Here is a 16,555-nt window from a genome sequence, read left to right on the forward strand (position 1 = left end):
CAAGCAAAAAAAGGTAATTAAATATAGATAAAGTAAAACAAAATAAAGTGATAATATGCCCCTTTAATTAAGTATCTGAAAGATATACAGTCCTGTGAATGTTTAAAAAAAAAACGTTCAGAAATATGAGAAATTAATTCACTTTTTAATTTTGCTTCTCAAAAATAAAAATTGTAAGGCAATGACACGAATAAAGTTTTCTCCGTTATCATATTTTATGAAAACTTTTTGGAATGTATATTTATTTTTAGCATCGGAATAGCTAAATATTGTAAGATTGGCAAAGAAATATTGAATATTAATTCACGCTGATTTGGCAAATGTAGGCGAGTTCAGAAAAACATTTGACCTTACATTGTTATGAGGTATTACATTCCGAGAATATTGTTTTGCTTATAATTTTTTCTTATTATGAAAGTTTTTATAAATAAATGGAAAATTGATCAGGATAGGTGTGAGCAGTTCAGAATTTAAATTACATATTACAAGACTGAAATAGTATAAGCTTATGTACTTGGCATTCACATTTCACAATTTGAATAATTTTTCAGAGATCAAGCTTGGAACGCATAGCATTCATTTATGGCCTGATTAAAACCATGGATAAGTTTCAACATAGTAACAGTTTGATTTAAAAGACTGCAAAAGTTACTGTTTGATGTTCTCAAAATATTGTTAAATCGATCAACAATGCTGTGTCATAAAGATAAGACCTTATAGGAACACCAATGCATGCGCAAAAATATTCAATAAAGAAGAAAAAAATATATAAGTACATAATTCTATATCAGGAACTTAGTATTTGTATAGTACATTTTTTTGCTTCTCAAAACTTGTAAGAAAAAATAAGTTAAAACAAGATAAGCTACGTGACTATATATACTGCACTTTTGTTTTACTTACTAAATTGTTGGTTTATTTTTTCATGAAAAATTTACTAAAGGTTACGAGCCGTAAAAAAGCAGAAAAACTTCTGATATATAGGAGAGAAGTTACTTCTAGATCTATTAGTCATTTGACGACTTATATTTAAACATTGTATATTTTGAATAAGGACCCTTGTGTTTTTAATATTACCGTATATCAAATCAGAGGTTCGACATTTCAGAAATTTGAAAAAAGACTTATCATGGTACATTTCCAGAGAATAACCGAAAAAAAATCCGATAAATGTACAATATTAATCTAAAACTTGCTCAAAAGTAAGAAAACTCACTGGATAATACATTTTGAGAATGAAGCCTGAAATGTTCAAAAACATAAGCCATGTACTTTCAAAAAAATTCAGATATCAGCTAACACAAGCCAGAATTATTAATTTAGTACGATGATCAAGATTTGCTCATCTAGATATCCAGTTCTGCTCATTTGTGGGATAAGATAGAACAATAGTAGTTCTGACCAACATACGACAATTTTACATCTGAAATTTCAAATCGCTTTTTTCAATAAAGCATTAAGAAAATGAAAATGCTTCATAAATCAAAATATAAAACGAAAGGCACTATCGGATGTTCATAATATCAAAAACATTAAGACAACTAACATGGTAACAAGCTGATAATCAAAAAATATAAAAAAAGGTCAGATGTAATAATCAAATCTTGGCTGACAGATATCTAAAAGTGTCTTTCTTCAAAAAGTCGATTCAAGGCACTAAGTCGTCTGTTTTTCAAATAGCCACCATAAAAAATTTAAAAAGGTATATAGTATTAACACAAAATGTATTCTAGCAAAAAAGCATAAAAAGGTCTACTTAAGATTTTACGATATTAGTGAGAAAAGGCCACTAAACAACATGAAATTTGCTTTAATTTCACAGAATATCAAGCTTCAAGAAAAAAAAATAGCACTGAAATAGTTTTTCATAATGTACTACATACAGTAAATTGAAGAATTTCCAAAAATTTAAATAAGAACGAAGCCCAAGTCGCTATGCCACAGTGTGGTACAGGTTACTTTCATCTTCTTGATGAGAAGATATATTTGTCGAACTTCCAGCGGCCATATTAGGAAGCTGGCTTATCAGCAACTGGGCATGGTAATCGTCTACAGTGTTATTAGAGCTAACATATATTTTAGACGGCATAGTCGTTTCTGTAGTTGGTCTTGAAGCATGCTTTCTTAGATTAATAGAAGTTATAGATGTCTGACTTCCACTTTCTATAGACACAGTGTCTACAACCGGTGGCATGCCTTCATGCGAAGTAATTTCTTCATCTTCGACATAATTGTAGGTAGATGTCAAATGTGCATCGCTTCTAAAGTGTGCATGTAATGTTGGTGTCGATGATATCGGTGGCGCTACAACATTTTCGGAAGAAAAATTTGCTGCCAATGTGGGGGGAGTTTCTCCTGTTTCAGGTTCCTTCAAAGCCTGGGAATTATCATCAACTTCAACATCGGAATCAGGTACGTGCCTAGCATGATCTTCTACATATGCTGGATTAGTCAACCCGTGGGTGACATTGGAAGCTGAAGAAATACCTGAAATTTCTTGAGGTGTTGTAGGCTGTATTTCACCATCTATAATTTTTCCGTTATTTTGATTAGCATTTTGCGGTGGAATCTCCTGATATAACGCGTCACCATTACTGGAAAAGGGATAACGAAGAGCATCAACTGCGTTTGAATGGTTCTCATCATACGTTCCGTTCTGATACGTGCTAGAGCTGCTATCTCCAGAGTTTCCATTCATAGATGTGGTTGCTGTAGAGTTTGGCGATGGGACAACTTTTTTCTTCGCTAATTTCTCCCACACCCTTTCTCTTTGACATTCTGTGGGCCACAGTGAAGACTGTAAGCTTCTGATGATATATCTATTTAAAAGTAAGAAGAAAGGTTTATTATGTTCTGTATGATAACTTACTTTGAGCACAGATGTACATTTTTGCTATTTCACTATATACTACATAGCCAATTATATGTTTGATTGTGAATATGAAGTTCATTACATCTCAACATGAATAATGGTGAAAATTTCATCATCGCAAGGGAAGCAACGCAGTCAGCGCAGTAAGCACAGTCATTACCACATTTTTTGATAAATACCCAATGCAACAATACAGTATGAGTGTAATGAAAAATGTGTTGCATAAAAATATTGTTCAACATTTTTTTAAATGGAATTCAAACTTAAAGCAATTTCTTACACTCGACCCATGGTTGAAAGCTTAAATTTCGCCACAATTTACCATTGTAATTTATATAATCTGGTGATTAAATTTGGACAGAAAAAAAAATTCATGAAAATTGTTTTTTTACTTTAATGTGAAACAAACACAGACATACCTTGGTAACACGGCTACAGCGGTAGCAAGCATGACCGAAAACCAAAAATTGGTCGTTGTAACGAGAGTTTCCATAATCCAGTATGGATTGGACGGAGGAAAACAATAAGGACACAGAGAATTGTAAACAAGAGAAAACGCAAAAAACAGAATGATGCTGAACAATTGTCCTGCCCAATGAATCCATGTCTGAAAGGAAATAAATATATCATTATTTGAAGTTTTAATTGTGGTGACCTAATAGCAGAGACATAAAAATAATTTTTAAAGCTCACATATAAGCCAAGTTTAAAACTCAAAAAAAAAAGTTGCGTAACTAAGGGGTCGGCTTATACACGCATAACACGTTGGAGTTTGACAGCGATAGTGAGGATGAATTTAAAGGATTTTGAGACACATCTTACCGTAATTAATAAAAATAAAACATAACAATAATGGTTATCATTTCCATCAATTCTCTTCTGGAACCATTTAGGTGTGTACAGCGTGTTACGATTTGTAGGGTTGGCTCATATGTGAATTTTTATAAATTCACCGTTTTAGGTGGTCTGCTTACTAGAGATGTACCGATACCACTTTTGTCGCCGATACCGATCCGATACCATCTTAAAACGCCGATACCGATACCGATACGCCGATACTACAAAAAGGCCGATATTTCCGATATTCCGATACCGATACTATGTAATTATTACTTAATTAGGTATGCTGTGTAGGGCAGACGGGTTAAAACAATGGTCTTTGAGCGTTGTTCATAGTACACATTATTTCAGATCGAAAAAAAATATATATCACATAATATGAAATTAATGTTTGGTATCCATATGCTGTAACTGATTAAGATACATTGTACAGTAACGCTAGTAATCTCGGTGTTCAATTAGAAAACTCATAAGCCGGGATGTCCAATTTGAATTTAATGTTAATATCGCGAGCTTCGAATATCGTTATTCGTATTTAAAAGAATATTGAATATCACCCACACGTTCTAGCGCCGCCGTCCTGCGTTCAAATTAAAAGCATTTTACAAATATTTTATTTAGTGACTAATCGTAATCGTCGACGCAATAAGTCAAAGCCAACATGAAAGAATATCAATCAGCACCGACAAAAAGAAGGCCCACCGATAACCGTAGAGGATGTTTTTTTATTTCACTATTTTTTTTAATATTTTACAATTGCTATCATATATTTTGAGACAGTCTAGGGCTAGGCGGTCAAGTCAATATATCTATAAAGAAATCGTGTAGTTAAGCAGAGTTAAAACTAATACCTGTGTAGTGGGATAATTGTGTCGGAATTTAGTTTATCGATGTCGACGGACTAAATGACACTCGTACTTGACGACAGACAGTCAGAATTTATACCCGTGCCAAAAGTCTATGTGCCGTTAATAAGGAAGGACCCCAATTCCTCTGTATGATTTAAAACTGGGCGCCTAGTTGCTTTTTGTTATGTGCTGTGTTGATATATTTCTTCATAAAAACTATGTAATATTAAAAATGTCAATATAAAAAGTTGACAGCGAAAATAGCCAAATTAGTTTAGCTAGTTTAGCTGATAAATAGCTAAAAACACGTGAATCCTATTCTCTCGCGGGGATGTGGACATGTATGGCTCATAGCTCACGATCTCTCCAGACAAAAATAAATTAAAAAGTAGTATTCCAATTTCCAACTTATCTTTTAAAACATTCTGGACCATATCAAAAAGATAAATATATCGGGAATATCGGCCTTAATCTAACCGATACCGATACATGGCCGATACCGAAAAAATGGCCGATATTGCCGATACCGATACCCGATACCGATACATCGGTACATCTCTACTGCTTACATGTGAGGATATACGGTAATCCCATCTTAATGTAAGAATCACTTGAACGAGCAGGCAAAAATCAGTATGGTTATGATATTAATTGTACCTTCCGAGACTAAATTGTAACCAAGTTACGACCTCTGTATAGAACGTATTTCGAAGAAAAAATTTGAAAATACCATATGCTAATTTGTAACAGGTTGCAAGACTAAATAAAAAGTAGTGCTATAAAATAGTCATCCTTACCCATGTTTTAGTTTCAATCCCGAGATGAATAAGATTGGCAAACATACATGCTGTTGTAACAGGTGTTCCCCAAGTAATCATACCAACATCACTATCAATGTATGTCTAAAAAAATGAAATAATAAAACATGTATTGTCACAGGGATGAAGAAGTAATACTATTTACCTTTAGGTACTTTTTGCAGAAGGTCAAAGGTTCATTAAATTTCTCAGCTTTCATTTTTCCAGTTGAAAAGAAAGACAAATTAGATGTCCATGCTAAAGTCTAATCAAACCAGAATTATAGTGGTGCAACTTAATTGCATGAAACTTGAAATGAATTTTTGAACACCTTGTTGGTTCAACATAACGTTTGAAATTTTGAATTTTTTTTTTAATGTCCACTATTTCTTCGTAACAAGGGGGAAAGAAATTATATTTTAATTGTTATTTCAAAAATAAATTGATAAAATACTTACAAAATATGGAATAAAAAATATTGCTATACTCTGATAAATGGCATCGATTATATTAATCCAGAAAGAACGAGGTGTATACATCTGTAAAACAATAAGATAAATTCAAAATATGAAGAAAATGATATTCACTGAATACAATCAAGTGGGAAAGAGAGCATGTTAACGATTCAATTTATTCTTACCCAATATTTGACTTCATGGAGCAGGGTTGGGTAAGGTTTTTGGACAATGAGCCAAAAATTTACCCACCTAGACTGGCGGGCCATGTAAGTGTGACGTAATGAACAATATTTACAGTGTTACAAAAACAAATGCAGAAAACAATAAGCCTCGTGCCAAAACTAAATTTAATCGCAATCTCAACAAATTCCTTAAGCCAGTTTTTAGTTGAAACATCAAAATTTGGTTTTAATTTGGCTGTGGCAGCGTCAGGCGGGCCAGATTGAATTACCCAACGGGCCGAATTTGGCCCGCGGGCCGTAGTTTGCCCATGCCAGTTATAGAGAATAATAATGCAATATTAAAATCATTCGGTAAAACACAGAAAGTCATCTGAACATACATACCTCACAGTTGATTCCCTGCAGATAAAGTCTTGGTTTTTTCAATAAAGTATCTGCGGACACGTCTTTATCTAACACTCCGTTAATGAGAGGAGGAAGACTCGTGAACGCAAGACTGTATAGTAAAAGATACCACTGCTCGATAGGATTGGCCCCAGAATATCCACAGAAAAATTGAAACCAAAATATCAAAAAGACAAATGCCTGAAATAAAAAAGATAAATTGAAAACTAGAAAATGATGACGATGTGAGGAATGGAATAGTCGATATGCATACCGGAATATATTACTTCATTAACTTTACCAATAGGTACGATTTAGTACTTATCTTAAAGAAGAGCCAGGTTTTATTATATTATTTTATGAAGTCACCAGTCCAAGTCAAATATGGACTTGATTTTGGACAAATTATTTTAAGATATAGAGATAATGCGCTTCATTAATCTTCTACTATAATTTGCAACCTGTGTGAAATCAGCGATACTATAACGAGCTTGTTCCTGCTGTTTGAATATGACAATACGCTAATTACTGTGTTAAATGCTGTGAATACACATTTTTCATCTTTTAGCAATTTTGTTGCTAAAGATGACAATTTGTGATGTGGTGCATCGTGCTGGGCATACGCTCATCTGCATGGGTTGGCAGGTTTGAATCCCGCAGAAGATAATTATGTGCGAGAGGATTGCTGGACTCCTTGTCGCCGTAGGGTGGTTCATGAGCCGCTGGTCGGTTACAGCTTCCTCCACCATCAAGTCCATTAAATAAATAACTGGGTAACTAAACCCATACCCGACATGAACTGATGAATGAACGAGAGGCTGTGATTTGCCATATGATTAAGCCATCTTAGCGGCTTTGCTCTCTCCCGGGATAAATATGTAAATCCTATCCTATCCAAAATAGCTGAGCAGTGTCTATTAGATTTTAAACAGTATTGAAATAGAAGCGAAATCTTACCGCATTTTTATAAAAGAAATATAGCACCATCATCGCCAGTCTTTGATAATTCCAATGCCCATGAACAAGAAGTAATCTTTGCAAGAATCGAAATCTAGCCATTGCGAAATCACTACTCATTACAGCCTGCATTCCTTCCTGCCCAGATATTCCAACACCAATGTCAGCAACTTGAATCATGCTCACATCATTTGCACCATCACCTGAAGTATAAAATGGAAAAATCATTCATACAATTCAATCCTGTTACAGAAGAGATGGGCGCTCCAGAAGTTTGTGTACCGATATGGAGGTAACTAATTTTGTTCGGATATATTACATCACGTTGTGTGAAGGGACTGAAACCTACGGGCATGTGGGATATCCACTCGACTAACACAGACAGCTTCGAACTCGTAATAGAACTAAAATAAGGAAAATCAGAATAAAATTATGATCTAACCCTAACCTGGTACACACACTACGGCAGTACTGTGGCAAGAGACTATACAAGCCTTATACTAAACAGTTTGTTGCAGAAAAACTTAAAAATATTTATTTTATGAGTGACGTTACGGAAATTCTCATACTTTTTCTTATCACTGGGCTAAACCGATAATTATTCAGTTTTCAATAGAAAATGCACATATTTTAATATTTTGCACTATTTGGCGTTATTTTATGTCGAAAATATCCACTCTTTATTTGATGAACAATGATAATAATCTATTCAGTATTAAAAAATATTCAGTTGTTAACTTTATTTGGACAGAGAAAATGTGCTACTTTCAAAAAATAACGATTTGTACGATAAAAATGATTAATTTTAACATACCGATAGCAAGAGTCATAACATGAAGTTGTTCTTTCACGAGTTTGACAACTTCACCTTTCTGCAGCGGAGTTGCACGGCATACAAGTACGGAATGACATCTTCTTGCCAAGTTGATGAAATCCTTTTGTAATTCTTTCGATAAAGCAAAATCCAAAGTGCTTCCATCAATAACAATACCTAAAAATAAAATGAATTTGATTAATGCAAGAAATAATATGTTTCAGAATATGTATACAACAAGGCTGAACCGGGAAGATTCCGCTCCTTTCAACATACTAACTCTTCGTTCGAAGCAAACTATATAACTAAGCACCATATATAAAGTATCGTATGTGAACCAAGTTGGCGGACATCGGAATGTAGTATGTGTACCAGGTTAGGGTTGGGCCATAATTTCAGGTACAAATACTACGGGAGTCACTTGGATAGTCCCCGAACTCGTAATAGTACTAAATTAGGGCAACTTGAAATAAAATTATGGCCTAACCCTAACCTGGTACACATACTACGGGAGTACCCATTATTCAAAAACAAAGTATTCTTCACTAGAAAGACTCACACAATGGCAATGTCACTATAGAACGATTGACACTCAAAGTACTTACCGAGAGGTGGATGATTAGAATCATGATTAGAAGATGAAGGTTGGCTGTTGGATCGGAAGCGTACAACAAGAGCATTAAATGATAGAACGGAAGCATTTGGATCAGGTGGAATTTCCGCTAACGGTCCTCTTCTTTCTTCTTGTTGATTAATATGTTGCTCTAACATTTGCTGCAGTTCACTCTATGAACGAAAAGGAATACCGTGTTTTCAATGACTATAAAATTAATTTTTACATATTTTCACGAAATTTGATGCAAGAAAAAGGCTGTTCGTCCTAAAATAAAAAAAATTGGTAATTCAGGTTTAAAAACCATTGTTGTACATGAATATTTTTGGGTCATTAGTTCATTTCATTTAGATAATACAGTACCATTTTACAGAGTTTATGTACGGTAAATATTGTGTGCTTCAGTGAGGCAAGAATATACTTGCAGGTATATGAGACTACAGGCACATAAGCTATTATTACAAATTGAACTACAATTGTAGACAATTGTAAAATGAGTATGGCGCATCGTGTCGAAGCGTTGGGAATACGCATGTCATTGCAGCTCTGATTAACCTGCGCGGGTTCGCTGGTTCAATCCCTCAGGGGGGTTAATTATGTGCAAGAGGATTGCTGGAGTCTTGCAGTCAAAGAATGGTTCACGTAACCACTGGTCGGTTACAGCTTCCGCCACCATCAAGTCCATGCTTCTAAAACAAATACCTAGCTAACTAGTTCCATGATTACTTTGTCTTATCAGCTTTCCCATTTCTCGAGATAAAAAAGAAAATACTTCTAAAATATTAAAACAAATAACGAAGGCTAACCTCGGATCGAGCATTGAGATAGATAATCTCATCAGATGGTTCAATCAACTTGCACGAGTAGCCAATGTTGACTGCTGTCTCTTGTTTATCACCAGTTATCACCCAGACTTGCATACCTGCTTTACGTAAGGATTCTATTGTCTCTGGAACACCATCTTGTAACCTGTTAATGTTTAGAGGAAGTAAAAATCATGAACGGGAAGTAAAAATCATGAACGTCCTATAGTAAGTTGAAATTTAATAACAAATCGCAGTTTAGAATAGTTGATAAATTTTTTGGAAAATTTAAAATTTTTAATTCAAAATAATGATGTATGTCAATTTTTAAAAAGAAAAATTAAAATTTTGCGCAAAATATATCCATTTAGAAAAATCAAAATACAGAAATAATCTCAGAATATCAAACTATTCATACGCAGACATAAATGCTTGTAACAAACCTGTCTTCAATGCCAGTTGCACCAAGAAGTTCAAGATCTTTTTCAATCTGAATATATGAATTATAAATTTTTTCTTCTCTGTTTTCCATTGCTTGTTCAGCTTGCCTGTGAACTGTTTCCCACTCTCTATATTCTGCTTCTGTCAGGACCTAAAAAATTTTGTATTTGAAAGATATACCATATTTTCCGGGCTATTAAGTCGCTTTCCTGGAACCAATTTTTTGGCCTGATTTTGGGGGGCTGTCTTATTGGGCGGGCTACTCTTTTTTCAACTAATTTTATTGCATAAGTCTTCTCAAGCATGGTTTGTGTTAAATTTATATCTGGGTTGTTATATTTTATAATGTATTCAGAGCAAGAGAGCCTGTCAGCTGGGAAACAATTTTTCTGCCCATCTTATTGAAAAACCCAATTTAGTGCTAAAATAATCATCGTCTTATTTGCCACGTGGACATATCAGAATTAGTCAAAAAAACGGTACATAGAAATTTTATAGACCTATAAAACTCCTAATGTATAATAGCTTAACTTCTATGATTTAAGAATTCAAAACAATATATCTTACTCTTTTAGCGATGCACAGTGTTCGAAGTCCAGTTCTTGCATATTGGTCACATAAAGCTGTCGTGTCCGAACAAACTTTAGGCGAATTGCTTTCTTGATAAAATCGAAATGCTGGGGAATTGCCTGAAATATTAAAAAAATAATGAAAGAGGGTTCAAAAAATCTAATAATACAGAATGCATCCAATCCAAAATTCTAAAATCTAGAATATTTTAGCAACAGATATCATGATTTATATTTATGCCTATAAACAATAAGGCGGAGGTTCCCAAACTTTTTGTTGTGCGGCCCCAATTATCAGGAAAAAAACGCACAGAGCACTTAAACGAAAAAAAGACACTGCGTAACAGAAAGTAAACGAAATAAAAAGGTAAAAATAATTTCTTGATTTATATACATACATATAAAAAAAAATAAGACATTTATTATAAATACAATATGTAAAATCCTGTTAATTTTTGAGGCGCATTCAGCGAATAGCATAGCGCGTCCCCCCCTTCTGAAGAAACGCTGCACTCAACTGAGCAATGTATAAAAAATATTTAAACTTCGATTGCTGCTTTACTGAAAACAATATTAAATACATGAAAAAAATAACTGAGAGAATATTCAGTCAGTGTTATAAGAAAATTCTGTTAAAGTACGAGTTTATCATTATAAATTTTCTCACCAAAATCTGTCATTATGTTGGGTTCTGCTGAATGACTTTTCAATAAGTTAAGTATTGTACTATCAGCTCCTTTTGAATATAACACATACTGATTGGTCCTCGGATCACGGACAACGACAGACATTCTCTTGCGAGTGGAGTCAAACGTGAGAGTATGAAGTACCTGAGAAATAAAATAAAGAAAATCACTCGTATGGCGGTACATAGTTAAATGTTTGATGCATTGTGCTAAGCATTAGAAATGTGCTTTCCATTCACTGCTGATTACCCTGTGTTGGTTCGCAGGTTCGTTCACGTAACCAACTATGGCTTATTCAGTTATTAAAATCCATTCATTTAGAACGCATTTATAAAAACATAAAAAACTTGTCAGAAGCACACAGAAATTTTCAAATAATCATTATATAAAGCATTTTACGCAATTACTTATAGCAAGATTTGAGATTAGTTATTGATTCATTTTGTTCAGCTCAATAACTGATATTCTGTAAAACTATCCTCACATCAAAGGTCACAGGTACGTCATTCTTTGGCATTGCTACTGTTACAGTGGAAGATGTCCGATGTGCAAGTGAACAACCGTATGCATGTGCTGCATAGACTAATGCTGCTTCATCAGGTGATTCTGCTTCATAATGAATTTTCCTCAAATATTCATTTGAAAAAAAGCTGAAAATAAACAGTTTTTATTAGCTGGAGCAAGGGATTCTTGTCATGTGAAACTATTTTTGAACACCCTGTACATAATTGGCCCTTACTAGCTCAGTTATACATGACAACTTCGATCAAAGATAAGCAATGCTTAATAATTGAAAAATTTAAATAAACATCTACAGCATGCATATCTAACCTTGGAATCTGAGAATTGCCAGCATTGTTGGAGTTATTTAAATTAGAACTGCTGTCGTCAGATACTTGGCCATCACTGATTGTATAAACATTGCTTATTGCTTCTGGATGATTATCCTCGGTTAAGCTACGAAATTTCCCAGTAGGCATAGCGCTTGACTGAAAGTGAAAAATAAGCAAATAGTAATCAACAATACTATATGAATCAAGAATAATTCCAGGGAAAAATCCAAAATCAATACTTTCATCTGAAATCCAGACAAAATCTGGAAAATATTGTCTAGAATCCAGCCGGGTTAAATATACTATGATTATATTATTAATAAGGCCATTATCATCTAATATCTGACTAATATATTTTAAACAGGTAGGTAAAATAAATTGGGATTTTACTTGAAACATAGCTTCTTGAATCTAAATTTAATAAAAGAGAATCAATCAAATAGCAGCAGCAGAGCAGCAGAATAATTGTCAAAATAAAAATTAAAAACAATTTTAGAGTTTAAACTGAATTACCAGTATGATTCGCCCTACTAAAATTTTTTATGAACGACTTAAATGAATGAATATATCACTTGAAGCGTTCGATACCTTGTTTGATTTAATATCAATCAATAAAATATTCATTGCATTATTATTTGCGAGGAAAAATAATTGTTGGTTGATAAAAATCAAAAATTTGATGAATATAAAATCATATGGCAAAAGAAGGAATAAACATGCTCTGTCAATATAATGATTGCAATGAATAAAAAAAATCAGAAACATGCAAAACAAAAATGATAAAACAAAATAATTTTACTTTCCGTAAAGCATGAATGGTGAATAAGTATGAAACACATGATAAAATGATTTTTTTTTTGAATTTCATAAACTTACTGATAAGACTAAATGCATAAAAAAAAATTTTCATTCAATATTATATATAATCAACTTATTATGTATGGAGTTGTAAATTATATAAGTTATTATATTAATTCAAAAAGTGAAATTTGTGGCATTTAGGAATTTTACATGGCTCACATATGGTTTAATATAAGTGAGATTTAAACTAATAGCAGTAACCAATAATTTCAAATGAATTCTCACGGGGTGTTTCAAAAAAACAGAACCCATTCATTTCTTAATTGCTTCTATGAAAATGAAGAAAATTTCAAACACTTCAACCTTTGATTGTGTACGATTGCACCTAAACGTTGCAGTAATCTGGGACGCTTTGCAAAAAAATTATTCTCTCTGGAAGATATTCCAAATGGCCAGAGTTCTATTTTTCAAGATCAGCCTTCATGGAATAAGCGAAATTTTGGTGACAGCACATTTGAACCCAAGTACATTTGAACCCATACATTTGCACCCGTATATCCGCTGGTTCAATCTATAGCGCTGAAATTCATGGGTTAGCGTTAGTATGGGTTCAAATATCCGTAAAACAACAAATTTCCATAGGTGCAATACTATGCAGGTGCAATTGTCGTGGGTTCAAATCACGGGTTCAATTGTAATGGAACCGAAATTTTACTCCTAAAAAAGGTGATCCAATGGGTGACAGCAAAATTGCAAAAATAATCAAAAATGAATTGATGAAACAATCAAATAATATATGACATGTAGACATAGGAATGAGATGAAATTATTTTTTTTTATTGATGCCACACACATCCGTTATTCACCTTACGAAATAAACTGGAAACAGAGTTGCTCAAAATTTTTTTCAAAAATGGTTTAGTTTCATCTTCAGAGTCATGAACGTCCTGACAAAATGTGTTAAGCAAACATACAACAAGTTGCCAAAGGGCTATAATTAGGGGTAGTCACACAATGAAATATCGACACTTATGTATTATCAGAGTCCCAAAATCGTCAAAATGTCATAAAAGTAGAAAATACCAAAGTTACTGATTCGGAACTTGGTAAATTGTGAAATCCGGGTATGACCTATATAATATGTCAAATTATTATTTACAACTTGATATTATTACACTTTAATTCGTTATAGTCTCATAGATTCTGGCACTCTAGCGGTCACTCGTAATTTCGCTCAAGGATCAATCTCCTTTATTTCTAACATAGTATGCATGACTTTGTTTGAGTAAATTTTCTTGCAAAAAAATACATTGATATTACAGTAACAGACTTTTATTTGGGCTTTATTAACAGAAAATTTTGAAAACTCAAAGATGATATCATCAGTAATATGTGCGCAACACTCTTTGAAAAGTATCATAAATAGGAATATCAACATTAGAGTTATTCGGAAGTTTGGAAGGCTTTTTGTCAATAATAAGGAAAATAAATTACTAACTCTCATTTGTATTGAAAATCAAGTGTGAGATATTTTTTTAATTCAGAATATCTAAGGTTTAATAATATCCAAATATATTCAAATGTGAGGGTGTGGAGCATCGTACTAAGCGTTAGGAATACACTCGCCACCGCACATCTGACTACCCTGCGTGGGTTCGCAGGTTCGAACCCTGTGCGGGGATAATTATCTGCAAAAGGATTGGTGAACTCTTCGCCATCGTAGGATGGTTCACGTAACCACTGGTCGAAGTCCATGTGTCTAAAACAAATAACTGGCTAACTAATCCCATACCCGACATGGACTGGTAACCAGACGAGAGACCGTGGTTTGCCATATGATTAAGCAGTCTTATCGTCTTCGTCCCCTCCCAGGATAAATAAGTAAATCCCCCCCATTCCAAGAGTATCTAGATTATCCCAATTCTAACATATATAAACTATGGTATATTTTTTTTATCAACTTTGATTTTGCATCTAATTCAATTTAAACTTTTAAATCCATCTTTCGTTCCTTCAAGAAAACAAACAAATGTACATGGCAATTTCTACTAAGTCTAATAAAGAAAGAATCAAACTTACTGCCGTACTATCTTCTGGTACTTTCTTCAGTTCTGGATTATCAGTAGAAAGTACCACAGTGTTGCATATGGCAAGGTTGATGAAGAAATCTAGAATCCGGTTCTGCTGTGTTGAAGCATTGATATCGGGGGCCGATTGCTGACAAACTGATTCTAATTCCTTGTAAAGAACAGGGTCAGGGGTCACATCAGCTTCCTGTATTGAAAACAATAAAAATTTATTCAAAAAGTGATTCATGTATTAGTAAATGAGATGCTAAAAGGGTGAGTCTTTAGAAACATTAATTTTTTCGCCTCACCCTTCACCATAAAATGCCTTTTTTATGTTTTTTTCCCCTATTTTTTGTTTGCAACGAGTTCATTTTGGCGAAAAATAAACTACTGACTTGAATTACGATAATTGTCCTTACGTCCCTGAATTCAATTTTGAAGAGCAGAAATTTGAAATTTCACTTCAACTGAGCATTATTGAAAATATACGTAGACGTACAGGATTTTTAGATTGCATCTGCTTAGATACTTTCTAGGTTCTTTTCAGAGAGCCATGTTATAAAAAAGGCCAATAAACAATGTATTTAAAAATGATAGAAGACGTTTAATTTTTCTGAAAAAAGACGAATATTCACCAAAAAATCTTCTTCTTCAGCATCATCTTCATTACCATGTTCAATATTCGTCGCAATATCTTGATCTTCTTGAGCCAGGTTTGACCTAATTTCCTTGGCAGATACTGCACTTATATTTCTTCTGTGATGCTTGTGTGGAGGCCTTCTCGAACTTTCCTAATAGAAATATTATAAAAATTGAAAATGGGAAAACCTTGAAAAAAATGAATTTCTATTTACAACAAATTTCAAGAATTTTATTCTAAATCCTGATAGTTTAATAATTTGTAGTGTTTGTCTTTGACTAATTATGACTCTCTGACTTTATATAAAAAGATCTAGATAATATCTCTGGAAGTATATCTTCCATTTAAAAAAAAAGTCGAAAAAAGCATTCTCTGTAGCCATGTACTGCTGATCCGGGCTGTGGCATCAGAGTCGTATCTTCAGACATACAGTTAATAATAGTGGAATGATCACTCAATAATTTTTGTTATCAAATTTCAAAATATCAAAATTTTTTCAGAATCCAAAGCTGGAGCCGAAGTAAAATTTTTCAAAACTCGGAATTGGGAATCAAAGTTTTTTCAACACAGAGTCAAAACTCGCGAGTCGATTATATTTATTCTCTGACTCCATAGCCATGATGTTGACAGTATTTATTAATATATAGAATAATAGACGTAGAATAAAAATAACTTAAAAGTAGGCTATATGTACCCGTGCAGAGCCAGCTCTTCTCATAGCAGCAGGGGTATTCGGAGCTGATACGGCATCAATAGGATTAGAAGATCCAGGTAAATGTTCTGGCGCAGTTGTGTTTCTGAGTTGTTGGACAGATAATGAACTTGGATTTCGCCTGGAAAATAAAAATAAAATATATATTACGAAGGTTGAACGAATTTATAAAAATGATTATATAACTAATTTATATGATTTTGCAGATCAGAACTTTATTTTCAATAAAGTGTTTA

At 33.4% G+C, this 16,555-nt stretch overlaps 1 protein-coding gene across 3 annotated transcripts in view; it reads right to left on the reverse strand.

The window, feature by feature from the left end:
- Positions 1-520: 520 nt before the first annotated feature.
- The window catches only part of LOC120341623 (phospholipid-transporting ATPase VD-like), a 32,669-nt gene continuing 16,634 nt past the window's right edge, over positions 521-16,555 (reverse strand). For 2 of the 3 annotated variants that reach the window (XM_078120294.1, XM_078120295.1), the window contains 18 exons: positions 16,302-16,440; positions 15,603-15,758; positions 14,978-15,172; positions 13,765-13,845; positions 12,096-12,253; positions 11,749-11,914; positions 11,246-11,408; positions 10,577-10,698; positions 10,012-10,160; positions 9,572-9,734; positions 8,758-8,938; positions 8,153-8,329; positions 7,339-7,541; positions 6,382-6,582; positions 5,816-5,896; positions 5,358-5,462; positions 3,292-3,479; positions 521-2,819 (listed from right to left, as the gene is read on the reverse strand). In XM_078120294.1, the coding sequence (XP_077976420.1) occupies positions 1,934-2,819; positions 3,292-3,479; positions 5,358-5,462; positions 5,816-5,896; positions 6,382-6,582; positions 7,339-7,541; positions 8,153-8,329; positions 8,758-8,938; positions 9,572-9,734; positions 10,012-10,160; positions 10,577-10,698; positions 11,246-11,408; positions 11,749-11,914; positions 12,096-12,253; positions 13,765-13,845; positions 14,978-15,172; positions 15,603-15,758; positions 16,302-16,440 (3,514 nt within the window). In that variant the 3' untranslated portion in view covers positions 521-1,933. The remainder of the gene's footprint in view (positions 2,820-3,291; positions 3,480-5,357; positions 5,463-5,815; positions 5,897-6,381; positions 6,583-7,338; positions 7,542-8,152; positions 8,330-8,757; positions 8,939-9,571; positions 9,735-10,011; positions 10,161-10,576; positions 10,699-11,245; positions 11,409-11,748; positions 11,915-12,095; positions 12,254-13,764; positions 13,846-14,977; positions 15,173-15,602; positions 15,759-16,301; positions 16,441-16,555) is intronic. The other variant, XM_078120296.1, reaches the window with a different exon arrangement.

Source organism: Styela clava, chromosome 14 (assembly GCF_964204865.1).
Source record: "Styela clava chromosome 14, kaStyClav1.hap1.2, whole genome shotgun sequence".
NCBI lineage: Eukaryota > Metazoa > Chordata > Ascidiacea > Stolidobranchia > Styelidae > Styela > Styela clava.